Source organism: Vombatus ursinus, unplaced genomic scaffold (genome assembly GCF_900497805.2).
Source record: "Vombatus ursinus unplaced genomic scaffold, bare-nosed wombat genome assembly UNPS02001419.1, whole genome shotgun sequence".
In the NCBI taxonomy this organism is placed as follows: Eukaryota; Metazoa; Chordata; class Mammalia; order Diprotodontia; family Vombatidae; genus Vombatus; species Vombatus ursinus.
In genome coordinates, this window is record NW_020941197.1 from 9,032,567 (window position 1) to 9,055,553 (window position 22,987).

A 22,987-nucleotide genomic window follows, 5' to 3' on the forward strand; every position below is an offset into this window, starting at 1 on the left:
CCTTGTAAAAACCTCCCCAAAAACTATTTGTAACTATTAAGGGTAGCATTATCCTCCCAATCCTCCCTTGTAAAAACCTCCCCAAAAACTATTTGTAACTATTAAGGGTAGCATTATCCTCCCAATCACCCAGGCTCACAACCTAGGTATCACATCCTCTATTCCTCATTCTCTCTCATCCCCCGCCATGTCTAACCTGTTGGCAAGGCCCATCACTGGGGGCAAAAAGGCAGCCCCAGGCCTGTTCATGATATAAGGTGGGAAAGAGAGGAAGAGTGGACCAGCCCTTCTCCACCCATAGGTCCTATTACACCAGAAGATAAACAATAGTGCTGGGCCTGAAGTCAGAAAGATTCATCTTCCTGAGTTCAAATCTGGCCTCAGAAACTTTTTAGCTGTGTGACCCTGGGCAAGTCACTTAACCCTGTTTGCCTTAGTTCCTCATCTATAAAATGAGCTGGAGAAGGAAATGGCAACCCACTCCAGTATCTTTGCAAGAAAACTCCAAATGGAGTCACAAAGAGTGGGGCATGACTGAAATAACTGAACAATAAATGGCACTTTAGCATGAAAACTCTTAAGTCTATTTGTGGAGGTGGGTGTGAGGAGGGTTGAAACTTGTTAGTTATTGGGAAGTCATGTTATACAAGCTAGAAGGATAACACATGAGGTGAACTGAAAAAGTTGATAGATGCTGGAGATGAGTGCATTTTCTGCTTGGTTCAGCTAAATACAGTTTTTGTTTCTCAGTAATGAATCATGCATAATTAAATTCAAAATTTGTGTTATACTCAAATTGTTCCCTAATATATAAAGTTTTCAAAACAATTATTATAGCATAACTGACTACAATAATAATAGTTTATATTTATTAGCCCCTTTAAAGTTTGTGAAATACTCTATATACATTATTGCATATAGCCTCACTATATGGTAAATACTAAAGGTATTATTATTTCCATTTTACAAATAAGGAAAGTGAGGCTCACAGAGCTTAAGCAACTTGTCCAGGATCATTACACAAATGGTAAACGTCAGAGGTGGGAATTCAAACCTAAATTTTTTTTTTTAAGGCAACTGAGGTTAAGTGACTTGCCCAGGGTCACACAGCTAGTAAGTGTCAAATGTTTGGTCTGAGGCCAGATTTGAACTCAGGTCCTCCTGACTTCAGGGCTGGTGCTCTATCCACTGTGCCACCTACCTGCCCCCCAAACCTAAATCTTTTTAAGGCCCACACTTTCTCTACTATACCGTTAGAAAGATAGAATTAATAGAATCTGGCAATTGGTTGGACGTATGGAACGAGAATAGAACATCAAAGATTCCTACAAAGTTGTGAACGAGTGTGACTGGGGAAAAGGTAATGCTATTAATGACACAGGGAAGTTAGAAAGAGGATAAGTTTAGGGAGAAGGATAACAAGATACTTTTGACTTGTTGAGCTTGAGGTTCAAGAACATCTAAGTGGGGGTATCTACTGGGTGTGTAGTAAAAGACCTCTGATTATCTGACTCTCGTACTCAAGAAGTTTCAGTGGCCCCCTCTTGCTTCAAGAATAAAATACAAACTCCTATATTTAGCATTTAAAATCCTTCACAGTCTAGCTTTAACCTATCATTTTAGACTTATTTCACATTGTTCTCCATCTAAATTCTAGCCAAAATGGCCTGTTTACTCCTTATCATATATGATCACCACCTCTTGCCTCCATAACTTCACACAGGCTATCTCAATGCAATCTCCTTCCCGATTCACCTCAAGTTACAACTTTAACAAAAGGACCTTCCTACTTTCTCTCCAGTTGTTAGCATAATATATGTCAGAGAAGGGAATATATATGAGTGGGGGAAAAAACACAGATGGTGCTATTAGATTAAATAAAAAGCAACTGGGAAGATTTCAATCAGTAACTACTATTAACCATATACCTACTTTCTCATCTCTACAAAATCTTAATAACAATGATATATACTTAAAACAATATATACTTAATGACAATGATATATTGAGGATACTCTTAATGAAAATATAAGAAAGAAAAAGAGTGGCTTTCACACACAAATTCTAGAACAAACTACATTTTCCCAGTAATCTAAACAGTTAAAAGATACAAAGAATACAAAATCCCACTGTTCCTATTATTGCTTACAGAATAACATTTAACTCTGCAGAATAAAACCCAGCTTTAAAGGCTCTCCTCAATATGATGTCTTCTATGCATGTGTTAAGATCCAACAAGAGTAATGACAGCTGCAACCACAGGTATAACTTTATTCTGTTGAGCAAAGAGCAACACACCACTTCTTGACTTCTTTGCCACTGCTTGATCTGAAAACTGTAATTAAATCAATACTACCATTGCCTGTGTAAAGAGAATATCAACATACTATTCTATTATTCCATTGACCATCGTTGTGACTTCTCAGACCAAAACTTCCTTCCTTGTCCACCACTCCTCTATGTATATTGTCTCCACCATCAGAATATAAACTCCTTCAGTCAGACTATCTTGCTTTTGTATTTGCATCCCCAGTGCTTAGTACATGGTGAGTGCTTAATAATGCTTGTAATTAATTTGTTCAATGATCCTTTGATTATCAATATGAAACAAGATATAAAACAAAGAAATGTTTGCCAAAGGCACTCATGATTAGGATGGATGATGTCTTCCACACAGCCCAAATAAGGTCCTCCAGATTCTTATGATTGTATCAATTCTTTTCTAAGCCTCTCTTACTCACCAGTTGTTAGTGCTCTCTCCCTCAATCTGCTTTGCATATATTTATCCATGTACACGGTGCATCCCCCACACCCCCGCAATAGATTATAAGTTCCTTGAATGAAGGGACTACTTTTTAAAAATAAATGTTTACTAAATTAACTGAAACCCCAGACTCCTACAGCAGAGGTATCAAATTTGCAGTCTGCAGACCCCTTGGCCCACATCCACTGCCCAAAACAGATTAAATATAATTGGGAAATGTTTAACATAATAAATAAAAATATAATGCAACATGTTAATTTGAGTTTTCCTAACTCAATTTGCAGCTATGGGGATCTGTTTCTATTTGAGTTTGACACCACCATTCTACAGGATCTCTTCAATAATATCCACTGCTACTCAAAAGAGATCAACTTAACAACACACATGAAAAATCAAAAGGATAAAGGATAAAATATGCCTGCTGTCTAGTCTATGACACAAGACTGAGTGAGCAATGTATTGAGTTAATCCATCAATACACTTGAGTAATGATGTCTTGGAAGGCGGAAGGATGGGCTAGATTGAAGCTGAGAAAGCTGGACAGTGTTTCCAACGATCTAAAGCTCTGCCTTGAAACAGAAACCCATCATCTTCTTAATACCAATTTTACCTCAATGACACTAAATTATCATGAATCATGAAATACTACAAAATCTGAGGAATTAAAATTGCAGGTGATGTAAAGGGCAATGAAGAGATGTGTGATGGCCATAGGTTAGCATATTACCAATGAAAATTCCCCCATGCGTTCCCCCTCCTTATCTCCACCTCCTGACTTCTCTAGTTTCCTTCAAATCTCAGTTATAATTCCACCTTCTATAAGAAACTTTTCCCAATCTCTTTCAACTCTAATACCTTCCCTCTGTTGATTATTTCCTATTTATCCTACAATTTGTTTTTACTTATCCTCCCAGTACCTAGTCCTGTACATAATATTCATATAATAAATGTTGAATGCATTGTGCCTGCATATGTACCAGAGATGGAAAAAGGACTTATATCAAGATATATTTTTAAATATTTTATCATATATGCAAAGATAATGAATCCTTCCATTACATTTATATGTCAGGTAACAACTAAGCAGCTAGTGATTCCTTAAGGAGAATTTCTCTCTTTTTTAAAGATCATAGAAAATTACTCCAAAAAGAAAAAAATTACTTCCAAATAGAAAAAAAGAGCATAAGATCATATGCTATCATAGTGATAATGTACCTGTAAGTGACATATCTGCTACTTGAAGGAGGAAAGGCAAAGGAAAACAGAAGGGCCAGAGAAAATGGCAAGGCTGTTTCTTTAATCAATCTTAATCAAATATGAAAGAATAATCAAGTTGGGCTAACAGGTAGAAAACTTATAAGAACCCAGGAGACTGAAAACAAACTAAGAAAAAAGTTTTTTTATATCACAGTACTTAGAATTCAGTCCCCAGAAAAGCTTGATTCCAAGTTCAGATGCAAACTAAGTTAGAGAGAAATGCTCTACCTAAATTTAAAAAGAAAAAAGTAGGATTAGCTTAGCTAATGGTTGATAACAGTTAAGGCACAGGGAGAAAGTTGCCTAGCAAAGTCTGTTTATTTCTTTAAATATTGCTCAAAACAAATATCTTTTTAAAATACATTTAGTAACACTACTTATGTCCTGCTATTTAACTAGAATATTCAGTTTTTACACAATTGATAACTAAATGAAAAATTCATATCCTAATCTGAATCTCAGGTTAAAGAACTATGCTTTGTCCTGTATCACATACCTAAAGCACCAGCACTTACCTGGTCGGGGTGTATTGTAATTGTAAGAAAAGCATACAAGTAAATAATTAGCCTCATGAATGCTGGATTTGCAAACCTAAATATACAAAGTGAGGACCATAACATCATAAACTAAAAATTTCCAATCTAAATTCCTAATTTTCAGTCCCACATTCCCCATAAAATTTCTAACAAAAAGATAATTTTAACATCATGTGTTTTTTAAAGTTAAACTAAATGTAACAGTTTTTTTAGTATCTTCTAACAAAGCAGATTATAAACCCAAGAAAACATGAAAAAGTCAGAGATAACAAGGATAAGTATCATGCAAATTATGAAAATATGAGGAAGAGGTTATATATTATACAACATTTAAAAGGTGATTAAATGTTCATTTAATAGCTTATTTTCTATATCACATATAACCTAGAAGCATCTAACAGATGTACCTTGCTTTACACAACAGCAAAAAAAAACAAAAGTGATTCTAAAGAATTATAAGTAAACTGAGTTTTAGAATACTGAATCATTTAAAATTCAGTTAGGAAATGTGTGATCTAAGGAATTTTATGGTGAATCCTTTCATAAAGTTAAGAATCATCCTCTAACTTTTGTATTTCATAAACTTTTACTTTCATTTATCAGATTTGCTTAAAGAAGGTACATCTGCATAAGCAGACTATGAGAAGCAATTTTATTTAGGAGTAAGGAGCCATGTTATTTCAAGCATGGGTAAGTTGAACAAAACTATTACTGGAAAACATACCTTTCAGATAAATAAAGGCTTTGGTGGAGAGGATTTAATTTTTTATGTATCACTAGACTGTCAACAGATGTTGAAGGCAGTGAGTCTGATTGTAACTTCTTGGTATCACATAAATTAGCATCAGTTCTAGGTAGAGTCTTAATGTATTTTCGTCCTGAATCCGTCAATAGGACATTCGTCAACATAACTTTGAGTTGCCTGTTGTACATATAAATACATAATAAATACAGCACTTATAATGTTGTAATATATCAAATTCAACACAAAATGTGAGGAATTACGAACTCCAAGATAGAAACCTCAGTTGATTTATTAGTTAACTACTACATCCAACTATTGGTTATTTTAAGTCAAAATCTTCCTCGGTTACTCTTGGACTACCCTAAAACTGAAATCCACTGCACTTAAACTATGGTTATTTTCAGATTTTTGTCTAGTATTACATACCCATAATTTATTCAACTGCAAATTCATACCACATTTCAGTTCCCATTCAAATAGTTACAGTTAGAAAGGGAATATTTTTACACAGAGTATAACACTGAAAATACAATTCAGAGCAATACATTAACAGGCATAATTTTCATCCTCCCTTGAGTTCCTTAAAATAAAATTGTTTTGGCTTTACCATTCTTTGTTTCAGAAAATTGTTAAAGCAATGAGCACAATGACATATCACCTTATACTCTCTCTCTCACCAGTAGTACATCTCCAGACTACTAGATATCTTCACCTAGAGAATCCATAGGCATCTCAAACTCCACATATCCAGAAAAGGACTCACTGTCTTTCTCCCTAAACCTACCTCCTCCTCCCAACTTCACCATTCCTATCAGGGACACCATAATCCTTGTAACAATTCAGATTAATAACCTGGAGTCATTGAGGCAGCATGGCACAGTGGAAAGAAAATCTGATGGATTTATAGTCAGAGAATTTAGGTAATTATAACAAACATTTATTTAAAAAATATGTTTCACATGCTAAGTACAGAGCACTGTACTGAGCACTGGCGAGATTCAAAATATAAGTAAGAAATGGCCCCTGGCTTCAAGGAGCTCACAATAAAGGAGAACACAAAACCAATACAGACAGTAGCTGTGATACATAATATTACATGACAATTGCTTTGGAGAATTACCACACAAAGGGCTATGTGAGATCTGAGGGAAAAGTCTGTTACAAAATAGATCATGAAAGGTTTCCAAATGAAAGCCACATTCAATTTGAGTTTTCAAGAATGGGAAAGAATTCCAAGAATTCATCATGAAAAGAGGACATTCCATACCTAGAAAAAGCATAAGGGTAAAAGCTTGAAATATATTCAGGGGACAAAAAGGTGACCACTTTGGATAGAGAAGAGAGTGCACAAACAGTAATAATATTAAGAGAAGAGAAATGTAGGGTGACACCAAGCTGCAGAGAGCCTTGGGTGCCAGCAAAGTACTTTAATCTTTACTCAGAAAGTAAACAGAAGTCAGGGAAGATTTTTGAATAGAGAAGTGACGTGACTAGATTCTCGCTTAAGAAAAACTATTTTTGCAGCAATGTAAATGATTGGAACAGAGACAGTAGTGACAGGAAAACCTGAAAGGAGGTTATTGCAATAATCCGAATGTTTTTTAATGAAGTCTACTACTAGAGTAGTTAAGTTAGGAAGAGGAATGAAGAGATAAATTCAGGAGATTTTGTGGAAAGAAAAGGAAAAGACAAAGATAATTCAAAGGTTAAGAACAAATGGTAGTGACAAGTCAGAAACAATGTATGAAGTCAAAGTAGGTTGAAGAAGAAGGATGATGAGCTCAGCTTGATGCAAGCTGAGTTTGAGGTGGGGCATCCAGGTGATAATAATAAGCAGCAAAACTAAACTTGAACCCAGGTCTTTCAGTACACTTTCCAAATTTTGCACCTAAAAGTAAGTGAAATAGTTACATTTGTTTATATTCAAAGAATGGAAAAGGTCAGAGGTAGTATTATAACCACAAAAAAAAAGAGGTAATTGAAAAGGTTGATCGGCCAGTACCAACCCATGTACTACTTTCTCAGTATTCCAGTACTTCAGTGAATTTATCTATGTGGTTTTTCCCTCAATGAGGACAGATAGCAACCCGTCCTAGTCTTCTAATTCAATGTAATTTCTTCCTCATGTTCTTCCACAGATTCTTCAAAGCAAATCTATAAAAAATCCTAAAGGTCTTCCTCTACCACTAGTTATATTTCCAGGTTACCAATTAAGCAAAAAGATCATAATCTGTTATTCCTCATTTTTGTCACCAGCCCTTTCCAATCACATGTTTCTTTGGTGATATCCTTTACATCACTTCTTCTGCAAGGGTCTATACTAAAATACTTTAAATAGATAAGTGATATCAATGATTTGAACATTTCCTCCAATGATGTAAATTGTAACCTATCCATACCTGCCCATCCTTTTTGACTCTACACATGTCCTTACCTAAGTTTATCATAGGTAATCTATCCAACATGTAGAAAGTCTTTTTCAGTTTCTCCTGACATACCACAGATGCGAGTAGATGATGCAGGCTGCCCGCGTGTCATACCTCACCTTTACCACATCACCACCCCATTTTCCTTTTGTACCATACATTTCCCTGATGGCATCCTTTTTTCCTGTGGTCCCTGGAAGTTCCTCACTTGTCCTATCTTGCAGAGTACTTACATACACAATGTGCTTCTCCCCTGCCCTCTTCATGATATTCACTTTCAGTTAGTTCATCAGAGCTATTGTGTCTCATGCTTCACAACACATAACAATACCTGTGGAATATTGGCATTAAAAATGGGACTTTATTTCTGTGAAAAGTTTGGGGTCATTGAGAAAAATCTATAATTTCCTGAAGTCAATTCAGTCCACTATCCTCCTGCTGTTTAATCCTGGGCCTGATCAACTGTTCATCTCAGAAAGACACTAAAGGAACAAGCTCTCTGCATCCAGCTGCACATCATCATCTAGGACACTCTTCACTGACTTAGTTTTTCTTTTGTGAATATCTTCCAAGAGTTTCTACAATGTTCCAGGTTAACATAATCCACAAACAGAAACTTTTGAAGGACTTTACCTTGCAGAGGGTCATTTAGTCAGTCAATAAGCATTCAGGAAGCGTTTACAACATGCCTAGCACCATAAAAAGTATTGACGATAAAAAGAAAGACAAAATGACAAATGAACACGTTCTCTCAAGAACACATTCTAATGGGAAGAACAAAACACAAGTAAGTAGATACATATAGATACCTATAGAGTAAATGGAAGGTAATCTTAGAGGAAAGAGAGAGAGAGAGTCAGAAAGCCCCAGGTTGAGGAATTTAGAAGAGTGAAGTAATAATAGTTAGTTAGCAACCAACGTGGATTCACAGTGCTCAGACCAAGACAGCGTGGGCCCACAGGCTCTGAGATCCCTAACACTCTGTCCTGAGATACCAAAGAGGGACCTGAAGATCCAGCACTATGAACCTCAAAAATCCAGGGAAGATCTAAGCCAAGAGATAAAAGTGAGCACAAGAACCCAAACCTAGGGCAAGCCCAAGCAGGGCTGACCATCCCACCCAAAAGCACAGCAGATGGCAGAACGACACTGAGTCATAGTCCACAAACTAAAGTTAAAAAGATGAATAAATCAAAGAAAAGGATAGCCAATGTAAAAAAAAATTACAGAAAATCTAAAGATGTACAAAAGGAAGAAGCAAGTAATTCCATGAAAACTTCAAGAAGAGATTCAAAGTAGAAAAAAATAGTTTCTAAGAACTATATGAACAGCTAGAATAAATAAAACAACTGGTAAAAAATTTAAATAAAAGCTCTTAAGGAAATAACTGGAAGGAGAATGTCATTTGAAAGAGAAAGTAATAAAGCTTACCCAAGAAATAGAATCCCTAAAAACAAGAACAGACCAAATATAAGTCAATAACTCCATGAAATAGCCAAAAAATATTAAAACAAAAATAGAAGTTGGAAAGACAAATGTATTTTAGATTCTGAAGTACTGAGGATGATTTTCTTTGGCACTCCAGCTGTCTACATCTTAGTGGAACAAAATGGTACTCTGTAATGGGCATTCTAGGGTTTTCCTGAATTAACTTGAGTTCATGTACAGAGATTGAATTGAGAAAGGGCTAAAGAAACAGCTCAATAGAACAAGAAAACTCAATAGAATAAGAAAAGTTTTAAATACTACTAAGAGCTCAGAGTACCACTAACCCATGCCTTTCCATGAATGTGTACACAGTAAAAAAGATCTGGTTACCTAGCAAGAGTAATGCGAATACAAGTACAACCAATAAATTATAATTCTGATACTTGACAAGTTTCATATGAAACACCAACCCCATTTTCTGTTAGTTACTAGACAGAGTGTGACAAAACTACAAAATATACTAGTTCATTCAACAAGGATTTATTGAATGCCTATTCTACATAAAGGACTATGCTAAATGCTTAATGGAGTGGATAAGCATCTGTGTTAATGGACCTTTTAAGTCTCAGTATGAGTGTCAGATGCCCAAATGATGAAAACAGCTGTCTCAAGTACCAGACTAGAGTACCAGTCTCATCAGCATCAAACTATTAGCTAGTTTTATTCTTCCTCCTCACTGGTTTAACATTGACAAGAATGCTGTCAATATAAGGTTTCAAAGGATAGGAAAGAAGAGAAAAGAAGGTGGCATCATCAGAAAATCTTAGAGCTGAAAGACACCAGAGGTCACTTACCCAAACCCATACCTCAGTAAGAATCCCTTCTTGGGGTAGCTAGGTAGCGCAGTGAATAGAGCACTAGCCCTGAAGTCAAGAGGACCTGAGCTCAAATATGGCCTCAGACAATTGACACTTACTAGCTGTGTGACTCTGGGCAAGTCACTTAACCCCGATTGCCTCACCCAAAAAAAAAATCCCTTCTACAAGATCCCCAAGGGGTGGTCAAGCAGCCTCTACTTGAAAATCATCACTGAGAAGGAACTGACTACCTCCAGAGTTAGCTGATTCCATTTCTGGATGGCTCTAAGAGTTCTGTGAAAGCATGGCAAAATGAACAGAGAGCTGTCCTCAAAGTCAGGAAGACCTTAGTTCAAGTCTCATATTTGACATATACTTGGTAAGTGAACCTGGACAAATCACTCTTTTAGCTCTCTAGGTAATTCTCTAAAACTGTACATTGCAGAGAAGGTGCCAATCCACACTGACAGAATTGACAGATGGAGCCTCCTCCTCCAGGAGCTCCCTACACCACTCTGTGGTGGAGCCTTCTGATCAGTCAGTCAGACACAATGCACACTGACCCTGGCATCAGAATGTCACGTTGGTCCTCTTCTAGTACGAAGGACAACAACAATACCAGTGAAGTCACAGATCCACACCCTATTCCTCTACAGCGGTTCTACTTCAGAGGGTTGTTATGAGGATGAGATGAGACAATAAGCATCACGTGCTTTGGAAACATTACAGCACTAAATAAATGGCAGCCCTTCTTACTGTTAGGAAGTTTTTCCTAATACAAAAGTGAATTTGCTTCTGTACAACTTCCACCCATCATGTCTAATTCTGCCCTATAGGTCAAGTAGAACAATTTCTTTTCTGCATAGATCAAGGAATATCAAAAGCCTTTAAAATATCTCATAAGATGAAGGGTTACAAAGGACTTTAGAAATTACCTAAGCCCACTCTTTTTCTAGATAAGAAAATGAAAATTTGGAGAATTTTCAGTGGCTTGCCCAAGGCCACACAGGCAGTAAATAGCAAAGCCAAGATTCAAACTCAGGTCTTCTGACTTCTGACTTAATGTCTTTTCCACTATAACATAATGTCACAGCTACTTGAAGGCAATGATCACCTCCCCCAACATTGTCTCTTCTCATATCTTTATATGGAATCGTCTCATCATCCTCACCATCCTGTTCACCCTTTTCTAGATGCATTACAGCTTGTCAATGTTCTTTCTCCCAAAAATATAGTCCCCAGGAGTCCATCAGTAAGAATTTATTAAGTGCCTACTACATGCCAGACACCATGCTAAGCACTGGAAATAGAAAGAAAGGCAAAAGACAGCCCCTGCCCTTGAGGAGCTCTCAGCATAATTGGGGGAAACAACTTCCAAACAACTAAAGTTCTATGACAGACTATACATACAAGTTATATACATGATAAACTAAAAATAATTAACAGAAGGAAGGCATCAGAATTAAAAGGGAAAGGCTTACAAGAGGCTTCCTGCAAAATTTTAGCTGAGACTTAAAGAAAACCAAGGAAACCAGGAGGCAGAGATGAGGAAAAAAAGAATTCCAGGCATGGTAGAAATGGAGAGTCTAATTCCAGAAACAACAAGAAAGCCAGGGTCACAAGATCAAAGAATATATGTTGAGAGTAGGGGAGAAGGTGGGAGATAAAGTGAAAGAAAACTAGAAAGGTTAAAAGGCTACATTTTGAAAGGATTTGAATTCCAAACAGAGGATTTTGTATTTGATCCTGGAGGTAAAAGGGAACCAACCATTGGAGTATATTGGATAGGGGAGTGACACGGTCAGATCTGAGTTTCAGGAAAACCTTGGCAGTTGAATGGAGGTGTGACTGGAACAGGAAGAGATCTGTAGTGGGGAGACCAGCCAGCAGTCTACTGCAATAGTCTAGGAATGAGGAGATAAGGGCCTGTACCAGTGTGCTGGCAGTATCAGAGGAAAGAAGGGGGCATATTTGAGAGATACCGCAAAGGTGAAATTGACAGGCCTCGGCAACACTTTGGATTTGGGGGGAGAGGGGGTAAGAGATAGTGAAAAGTGGAGCATGACACCTAGCTGGTGAGCCTAAGTGACTGGGAAGATGATAGTGGCCTTCAACAGTAATAGGCAAGACTGGAAAAGAAGAGTGGGTTTTTTTGGGGGGGGGGTGGGGGCAGATAATGATTTCAGTTTTGGATATGTTGAGTTTAAGATGTCTACTGTACATCCTATTTGAAATGTCTAATGGGTAGGTGGAGATGCAAAGACTGGAGGTCAGTAGAGACATTGGGGCAGGAAAAGTAGGTTGAGAATGAATCATCAACATAGAAATGATAATTAAATCCACAGGAGCTGATGAGATCACATAAAGGAAGTTATTATTGTTGCTCATCCTTCATTTTCGAAGAGGACCAATGACATCATGGGGTGATGTCTTGACTCTAGCATTAACTGGATTTAAGTGAGACAGAGTTGCACAAAATCATCAGCCCCTCTCTCTCTCTCTTCCAGAGTCATCAAAGTCCAGTGGTAAGACAAATGTCAAGACTTTTATTAAACCAAGTAGAATAGAGAGAAAAGAGAAAAGGCCCTGGACAGAAACCTGTAGGACATGGTTAATGGGAGTGACCCGGATGAAGACTGAGTAAAGGAGACTTTATAGGAGTCTGACAAGTAGGAAGACAGCCAGGAAAGAGCATCGACCTGAAAATTTAGAGAAGTGAGTATCAAGAAGAGGGTGACTGACAGTGTCAAACGTTATAGAGAAGTCAAGAAAGATGAGGACTGAAAAAAGCCACTAAACTAAACACAAGTGTTTTTCACAAAGACTTTTTCCAGTCACATCCTGCTCATTCTTCACTTAAGAAATTAGTTTTCGAAACTAAACTTGGATTTTATTTTTATCCCTATTAAATGTCATCCTATTGGATTTAGCCCATTATTCTAGTTTGTTTGAGACCTTCTTGGATACAAACTCTCATCTGAGTTAGCTACCCCTCCTAGTTTTGGATCACATCCTCTGTTTGTCATTTAAAGCCTGACCTTCTCCTTTCTTTCTAGTCTTCTTACATCCTATTTACCTTGTAATATAGGGATGGACACTTAAAGGAAGATAAAATTCTACCCTGGTGCAAGTCCCTGGAATGATCTTCCTCATAATTTTCTGACATCTTCATTCATATTTTACAAATGTTTATATTTTAAACTCATATTCTAATTCTCAATAAATTTCAAAAAACCATAATACTAATCCTTTTTACTTAGTGATAATGTGGCAAAAATCAACCTCTGGCACTTACTACCTGTGCAACCTTAAGTAAGTCATTTAACTTTTCCTCATCTATAAAAGGATGGAATTGTCCTAAATTATCTCAGAGGTCACTTCCAGCTCTAGATTTATGGTCCTATGAATTTCGGATTCTTTCCACTGTGTATCCTTCCCTACCCTAAAGGATGCAAAGACTCATCTCCCACTACAGAGAATTATATGTAGTTGGTACCATAGCTGTTTCCTTTACAAAACAACCATGAATCATTTACTCCTTCTATTGGAGCTGGATTAAATTATCACTTAACTGATTCCTTTCCTCTTTATAAAAGTTCTCCCATATATGTATGCTTCCAGATCATTCTGAAATGGTGGGCAAAAGCATGTTATTTGGGGTTTATCAATTCTTTCTTATCTACAACATTACTCTCTCTTTTACTAGCACAAGTAACAGATTTCAAATTACTACAGGTATTCCTCACTTTATGAAATAATGAATTTCTTTAAAAAAAAAAAGTTTGGTATAAGGTAAATTCTGTTGTTGTTGTTGTTGTCCTTTGTAAACTCTGTAAAAATTAAATCATTTATCCATTGCCTATTCCCAACGAAAAAAAAAAATGTGTTGCAAAGGCAAGGTAAAAATCATTATTTCAGCATGGACTAAAGTACACAATACTCCAAGTTTATACACCAGTGAACAAAAAGGGAATTCAACAGCTTGAACAGGTAAAGAGAATAGGGTTTGGAATCAGAGGATCTTGAGTTCAAATGCTGGCATTGCTATGTATCACTAGTATGATCTTGAGAAAGTCACTTAGTCCCTTTGGGCCTCAGTTTCCTCATCAACACAATAAAGGGTTGGATTAGATGATCCTTTCTAGCTTTAAATACTGTGATTCTACTTAAAAGCTATTACCCAAATAACACAAGCAAAAAAAAATTAAATAATAAACAAAAAGAATTGTAGGCTCTTTGTAGCTGAATGATACTGTGAGAAAATTCTGATCCAATTTGCGGTAGGAATATGTCTTGGTTATGTAAGGTCTCGCTGACAGGCAGTAATTTGCCTATTTTCCCAATCATACACAGTAAGAATTTTTAATTTTTAAAAAGACATCAGGAACCAAAATGTAAAAAAGTAAAAGTATCTTAGGAAAATATGTCTATTTCATTGTTTATTTCCCTTCATTTTAGACATGAAGGCCAGAAGCTAAGTAGAGAAGTTTAAGGTTATCAGACACTGTCTGGTCATGCTAACATTATCCTGTTTTCTAGATAAGGAAACTGAAGGTCAGAGAGTTTAAATTCCCACAGTCACCAATAAGCCAATAAGCATCAGAGCCACGACTTTAACCTACAGCTCCTAATTCCACATCCAACATACTTTCCTTTTTGCCCAACTATGGTATACCTAACTTTCCAATCATAACACAGGCAATCAATGAGACAATATTATAACCCAAGTCTCAACTCCCAGATCAGTGTTCTTTATTTTTGTTTAAAACAAATAAACTTCCCCAGTAAAGCATTTAATTAATTTTAAAATATAGGTACACTTGAGTTATTTATAAAGTAATTACCCAAATACATACAACACTGATAGCATGTTGTCGAGAACAGAGGACAGCTTTAGAGTCAGGAAGTCCTACATTCAAGTCCCACTTCTAACACATACCAGGTAAATGACCCTGAGCAAATTAGGAACTAACCTTTCATTGCCCCGGGTAACTCTCTAAGAATATAAACTGTAGGACTGCATCAGGAGAGACAACTTTCCTCATTGTGAGTTCCCTACAAGGATAAAAAAACACAGGTCTAAACCAAAGAAAAATATTAATTCCATGACATTAATAGAATGCTAGAATAAGCATTGGTGGTCAAGATGGCCAAAGCCTAAAGGAAAGAAGGAATGGAAAAATGTATATAATCCATCTCTCCTTTTCGAGAAAATGTATCTATAAGAAACTTCTGAGACTGTTTGTTGCAGGAAGATGTCTTTATTATCTAAGTTCACTGATGTGCAATTGAAGGTTATCTATGTTACTTGTTTCCCCAACCAAATTTAGACTTTGCTTTTTTAAAAGATTTATCAGGAATTAAAATGTAAAAAATTAGAAATGTTTTATGAAAACACAGACACTTAATTGCCTATCTTCTCTAAATGGTTAAGTTATACCACAGACTAAAATGAGTAGTATTTGTATTACTGTCCTATATATTCATAATTTCATCATCATGGGTGCTCCCTCCACTGAAAGAGATTCACAACCCCTCCATGACTTGGTAGACAGTCCTCAAGAAATGATGTGACTAAAAAAGTCAACATCCTATACTGAATGATAAACCCCTATAAATTTAGCTAGGCTGATCTTCAGACAAAGAGATATACAGTCTGCCACTGAGGGCACTAGACTTGATGCCTTTCCATCTTAGTAGGACACGACAAAGTTTGTACTTCATTATCATAGCCTTTAAAATTCCAGAGTCACCTCTACCTCACTGAGGCATCAAAGCAGGATTTTAGTAGATGAGCATTTTTATTAACCATCATAATTTAGTCCAGTATAACAAAAATGTATTTTAATTTGCCTAAGACTGTGATAATTTCCTGAGATGCAAAGAAAGCCATGGCTAAGGTATTATAAATATGAGGTGGGGGCTGTAGGCAGAGCACTGCTATAATGGTGGCTGAACAAATAATTCAGGAAGGTAACTGCTAAGGCAAAAGGAGGTAATTAAGATAGTGTTTAAAAAAAATTCAGAAGGCTCAAATGTAGCACTTAAGCAAGGTACCTTATACAAAGCAGACATTCTATAAATATCTGTTATTAATATGCAATTAGTCAATATTGCCTGAAGGAAAAATTAAGTAGCACTACCTTTCTCTTTCTTCCACATATGCTCTTCTGTTTATTCTTGATCATTTTAACCTGTAAGGAGGCCCATTTGTATATATTCAAGAAACAACCTACAAATATTGGTGTGATTTCCTCACTGCTCCTTCCAGAAGCCCTTTTATTACATCTGAATAAATAAAAATCACTGCATCAACCAGTCTGCTAAGCCTAGATAATTATCTAGGTCATTTGAAACTCAAAACTTAACAGCAATCCTTGTATATCAGTCATACTTTCACATCAGAATTGCAGGGAAATTAGGTTTCTGGGAAAAGATTACAAAATTACAATGTTTCTATATCAATGAGCCCATGGCATTACCCTATGTACTAAGACTAACACTGACCCAGTGTTCAAGGTGTGTGTTTCTGAAATTTATCTGTCTAGAAGCTCCAGTTCCTTTCCAGACAAACTCAGGAAACAACAGGTCACAAAGACAGGTCAGTGGATCTCAAGTTTGGGTAGACTTTTAGTTTTCCAGTTGAGGTTGACTATAGATCAATTTGTATGGGATACAAATGTCAGATTTCCCCATTATGATCCTCTTTCTCTTTCAAGATAATATCTTCCTATGGATTTCCCCCTTTATTGCAGATCTTAAAAGAACTGACATACTTTCTCTTTACTGGGGAACAATTCTGAAAGTTCCTTCTAACCTCAGCAAAAGTGGTTCTTAGTCTCACTGATGGCAGTGGAGGATCTGATAAAGTTCCCACTGAAACCTCACATCATCTCCCAAAACAATGGAAAGGTTCTATACACCAGTCTGAAGAATCTTTCCTTCTTCACTTGGCACCTGAAGAGAGAAATATGTGGTCATGGTCAGTTATCTAGCTATCCTAGTGGTTCTAGAAAATTGACTACTAGATATTATCATCTAACAGGAAATTTTTCTATATGGTGTGGGTTAAATCAGGTCTAATGCTTTTCTTGTTCTATTTCTGACAGTCTAGATTACCTATTAACCTGCTGTTGATTAAAACAGCCGCAATTTCAGTCTCAAAAAACCAATAGAAATAGATGCTGCCTCAATTTCAACATTTTCCTATGAGAAGGGACTTAGTTGGGCTTGCCTTTCATGATCTCACATTATGAAGGAATTTTTTAAGGTCAAACCTACTAAAAGTTTCACCTGTGACAGAGCAGAAATATGATGACACAGAATGTTCAAACACACTGAATCACTGATATTAGCTCAAACTACTTTCTTGAAAAACATTTTTCTTATTGTGGTTGCACTCTCCTGCTGGGTGAATGTAAGTTATAAGTAGCTCTCCCCAACCAATCTTCCTACGTGAACATGCCAAAATATTTATTCCTAAAATCCTTGTCTTCATACCATATGTCAGAAAATTATCTTGTCAATGTTCTTCCAAATGCTTTCCTCTAAAGACAGGAGGTTACCTAATATGCTCTGGACTTGACAATAAATAAAGCCATGTGATTTGGAAATATCAACAGACCTTAAACTAATAACAGACTTGTGCCTAATGATTTGGTCTGCTTTGTTCAGAAATGTTCAAAAAGGCAACTAGGTGGCAGAGTGGATGGAGTACTGAACCTGGGGTCAGAGAAACCTGAGTTCAAATGCAGTCTCAGACACTTACTAGCTGGATGACCCTGGGCAAGTCATTTAACCTCTATCTGTCTCAGTTTGTTCATCTATAGAATGGAAATAATAACTGCACTTAACCCCCAGGTTTATTGTGAGGATAAAATGAAAATATTTGTAAAGTGCTTTGCAAACCTTAAAGTGCTATATAAATATTAGCTATTATCCAAAAGAAATTTTTCTAAATGGGTTACCAAATGCATTTGTTAAATATATCTATAAGGCATCCTCAAAGTGTATTCAATAAGAGGCTTGCTCTACCACTCAAAACTTCCCTTGGAAATGTAAAATTATAGTTTGATTGAATAAGTGCTAACACTTTTGTAAAATATCGTTGTACTCAGTCTACCTTCAGGAATCCTGTAGTTTGGCTTCTCTGTTAATTTTATTTGTAGGGCTCTCCCCAAAATGACCTTGGGGCAACAGGATAAAGATTTAAAGCAGCCTTAAGCATCAATGGAGAAACAAACATTGCTTATTTATATACTTGGGTTTCTGAAGACACACTGGCTATGTCATCACCATCCTTTCCTTTTTCTACCCTTTTTAAAAGTCAAAGTAAATGCCCAATGAGTGTGGAATGTATTTGTGCTATATATTAACCTGTGCTTTATGGTTTTGATATGTCAGTGAAGGGGGGTAAAAACTAAATCACTAGGCATAGACTAGGGTTCTCTCTAGCATTTTAGCTTCTGGACCCTCTAACCCATGATCAGATGAAATGGCTACTATTCCTTGAGTAATGGTAAATACCCTTCACTTTCTGTGTTTCACAGAACAGCTGAAGTTATCAACTCTGTCAGGCTGCCTGAAATATTGTGGAATTCCTTACCACAGCGTACAAGAAAGCAGAGTAAGTGTCAAAAAAAATAAACCATATACTAAAAGGATCTGTGGTTTTGTTAGTGAGTATTTCTGATCCTCAAGAATTACTATGAACTAAAATTTCATCTTGCTGTTAACATGGTAATGAGCCTCTCCAATTTGTCTATGCTAGTCCTTAGATAAAAGATATACAGTCCATTATTGCAACCATACCAAAATCCTTTCCAGCTTGGTAGATCGTGTTTGCTGTCTGCAATTCACACATGTGTATATGTGTGTATACACATAAGTGTGTGTACATACACACATACATCCATCCATATACATATACAGACACCCATGTATAAGTATGTATGTGTGTATGAAATATGTAAAGGAAAATATGCCAGAGCTCCTAAAAGTGCTAACCTTATTCTGGACATTCAGCCACTGAAATTCCATGAGTTTTCACCTCTTCTAAAAAGATAAGCCTCCATTTGAATGTACTTTGTATCCATGTATTTGTTTTTTTGTGACACCAGACCTAAAATGGAGAAGAAAATTCTCTAACACTTTACCAAAAAAAAATCCTCATATGCCTATAGATATGTTTTTAGTAATTATGAACAAAATGGGAGCTGCCAAAGGAAAGATTTTAAAAATAAAAGGGTGCCCCAGCTACCTAAAGCAATGAACATTTGCTATATTCTGGATTTATAGGCACATGTAGGTACATTCTACAGAGCAACTGAACACATCAATTTTCAATATTCGGCAGTAAAAAACATTTTCAGGGATACAATTTTGAATTTCTCTTTGATGATGAAAAGCTTGAGTTTCTACAAATTCAAAATAGACCTTGACCGTACTGGGCTTTTTGGAACTAAGAAAAAACACAAATAACAACCTGGCTGCAAATCTTCTAAAGGACCCAATTTGATGACCTGTTTATAAAGAGTCTGAGTTTCTAGGCCAGCTTAAACTGAGGCCTATAAACTTATTTTTAAAATATTTTTATAACTATATTTCAATAGAATTGGTTTCCCTTGTAATCTTGTGTGTTTTATGTATTTAAAAACATTATTCTGAGAAGGGGTCCACAGCTTTCAGCAGCCTATCTAATAGGTCCAGGACACAAAAAAGATTAAGAATCCCTGTTCTAAAGAAAGAGCTGTTATTTCTGCAGGTTTTAGTCCCTTCTATTCACAGAAGCTGAGACAACTAGAAATAAACAAATTTAGTAGCTATAAATGATGTTCACTAAATTTCAGGATGTAAAACATCATACTTACCTGTTTTTATCAATACAGTACAAAATATCCCACTATTAAAAAAACTGCAGACAACCCTTCATTACAACCTTGTAAAGGAAAAAAAAAAATAGGTGCTTAGGTAAGGATCCTATTAACCCTTCCTTTCAGTCTCATCTTTGAGATTCTTAGAATCCAAAAAACAGTTTGATGACAAGATCTTGATGAGCAAGATAAACAAAATTAAGTATGTCAGGTTAAAAAAGATTACTCATATGCCATGCAATTAAAAGCACTTTAGTTGTGGAAAGGGCTCTACAACTATACCTGGTTTGATAAGAAACTGAGAGAGATATTAAGACCAAAAGGTATGGTTTTGACAAATGTCCTATGTAATTATAATATAATCAAAGCCCAAGATCCAGACACTGCGATATGAATGCATATATAAATACAAGATCAGTTCATTTATTATTTAGTTCAATTTATTATTAGTTCATTTATTTTATTAAACTCCAGAAAGCAGTATGGAGGGTAGGGGATGAGAAATGGAATGGTGGAAATGCAGAGGCCTCAAGAAACAAGCAGTCAATGTAGCAAAGAACAAGAACCTCTAGGTAGGAGAAAAGGAAAACACTTGGAATAAAGAGAGTTTGGATCCCAGTAGAGAGTATTATTGAGAAAAAAAAAAAAAGAAAGAAAAACTTCCTCACTCAACAGTTCTGAACCTTAATTAAAGAATTAGCAAAAATATCATAGCAAGTGTCACTGAGAAATAAAGTTAGGAAAGAAATAAATAGTACTCCTGAGGCCCTTAAAGGAGGCTGTGGTACCCAAGATTCATTAGGTTAAAAGCCAGCACATTCCCACTCCCTAGAGAAAAAGTAAAGTCGGAGATTAGTAGAGTGCCTCTGATACTTAGCATAGTGCCTACAACACGGTACTTAACATGTTTGTTTTCTTCCTTCCTCTTCTCCAGTGATGCTACATGCCACATGATATAATCACACTTTGTGGTAAAATGTCAAAGTGGCTCAGAAAAAGAAAATAAAGGAAGAATTAAAGAAAAAAAGAAGAATTCACCCTTCCCCAGCCCTTGGGGTTCAAACCAGATATCTTATCAGACTGAGGAAAGAAGGCTCCCAAAAGGAAAAAGTCAGAGTTCCACTCTCAGGCTACAGATTGTCCTCAATGGGATCTCATACTCTCAGAGCGCCAGATGATAAAAATTCCTTCCCTGAGGCGTTTCAAAATATGGCCTGTTGGCTTTTCTTACTTAAATGTTTCCCTTAGTTTCTCTTCTTGTGTTTGTTTTTGTTTTTGTGGTGGTGGTGGGTTATTTTCTTTTATACTTGGATGCTGAAGTCACATGGATTGAGAGCCAATTTCTGACCTCTACAATAGAATCAGAAAATATCAACTGCTCCAGGTCCTGTTCTGACCTGAGAGAAGAGCCAAAGGCTAACTATACTATCTGTTGTTAAAAGACCCCAGGAGGCCAAAGATCCCCAGTATTTTAAAAACTTAATGTGGAGTTATCCTTGGTTTTAAGACTGCTGACTGTCCTGATCCCTTGGACTCTACCTTATCAACTTCAGGAATCTCAGACTGCCTCCTACCTAATCCCTCAACACTGCCTTCCTGTAGACATTTTCATACTAACTAGCCATGGTCATATCTGATTCTGTGAATTTATCCCATTTTAATTCCCAGGTATTCTAGCTAACCCAAAAGTGGGGAACATGCAGTCTCAGTCTCTCCACCCCTGGGCTAACCCATAGAATTTCCCTCAAAAAACTATCTGAATCTAGCAAAAAGAAAGCTTGGCAGAAAGTCAGGTTACAACCTTAGCCTTATTATTGCCTTACTCAGCAAGTTTAGAAAAGTTTTTTCAGTCCTTTGCATATCTAAAAGAACACTGAAACAATTGTTCACCTCTAATTCCAAAGTCCAATCAATAAACATTTATGCATGGGGTGGGGTGGGAGGTGGGGGGAAGGACGCAGAGAGAGAGAGAGAGAGAATACAAAATCAGGTATACTATTATATATGACCTGCAGGAACCCTAAAGATGAAAAGATCACTGTGGCTAGAACAGTGAAGGAGGTAAGGTTGGAGTTGAGACTAGCAGAATTTGGATTGACGAAAGTATAGGAGGGCATTCTAGTTGGGGGTGTGAGGGTGGGGAGTGAAGTATTAAAGGTGGAAAAGTATAAGATAATTGCAAAAGTATTAAATAGTCTGGATTAGCTGGATCAGAGGATGTGTCTAGAAAAACCATAGGATATACAGTTGAAAAGGTTGCTTGAAGAGGCAGAGCAGTACAATGACAGTATTAGACTTAGAGCCATTAGACCTCCACTTACTGCCAGGATGACCTTGGATACCCTCTCTGGGTCTCAGTTTTCTCATCTGTGAAATGAAGAAATTGGACTACAAAGATCTCTAAGATCCTTTCCAACTCTAAAATTCTATGTTCCTATGAGGCCAAATTAAGGAGAGCCTCAAATTTTAAACTAAAGAGACAAATCCCTTACAAGGATTTGAAATGTTCAATGACTCCTACTCTTCTTACGTCCCAATCTCTCAGATATTGAGTATCTACTTATTCATCATACTAATACAATATTCCAAAAGTCAAAAAATATGGATTTGTAACCAAGAATAATTAACCGAGCAAGACTGAGGACAACCCTAGAGAGGGAAAATGGACCTTTAACAGAACTGAAAATTTTCAAGACCAGAGATGAGTAGGAAGTTTGAAATGTAAACACAAGATTCAAGAGAAATCTAAAAAAGGTATTTTATTGGAGCAACTAGAAGGGCCTATACTATTATGTAACACTAATATTTTAATGGGGGAGAAGAAATAAGGGTCCCTTCAGAACCTTAATGTCTTCAAAAAGGGTGCTGAGGAAATTACATAAGGAAAAACAGGAGACCTGAAGATGAACTAGTTCTGTTCCAAAGGTTATAAGAGGGGAAATAGGAATGTAAAAGGAATATACTAATGTAGAAAAGAGATAGAAGGGAATAGAACATGTTATTTCTTATAATTAGGATGCATAAAAGCAGCATGCGCATATGAAGAAAGGGGTAGGACAAGTAGGCCATCAGATGAATCTCTTCTCTGAAACAAAAGAGAGT

At 36.5% G+C, this 22,987-nt stretch overlaps 1 protein-coding gene across 4 annotated transcripts in view; it reads right to left on the bottom strand.

Moving 5' to 3' along the window:
• SENP7 (SUMO specific peptidase 7) overlaps positions 1 to 22,987 on the bottom strand; it is a 164,662-nt gene that overhangs the window by 104,314 nt on the left and 37,361 nt on the right. For 3 of the 4 annotated variants that reach the window (XM_027867203.1, XM_027867194.1, XM_027867184.1), the window contains exon 5: positions 5,282 to 5,479. In XM_027867203.1, coding sequence (XP_027723004.1) covers positions 5,282 to 5,479 — 198 coding nt within the window. Of the gene's footprint in view, positions 1 to 5,281; positions 5,480 to 19,019; positions 19,049 to 22,987 lie in introns of those variants that run through there. The other variant, XM_027867211.1, reaches the window with a different exon arrangement.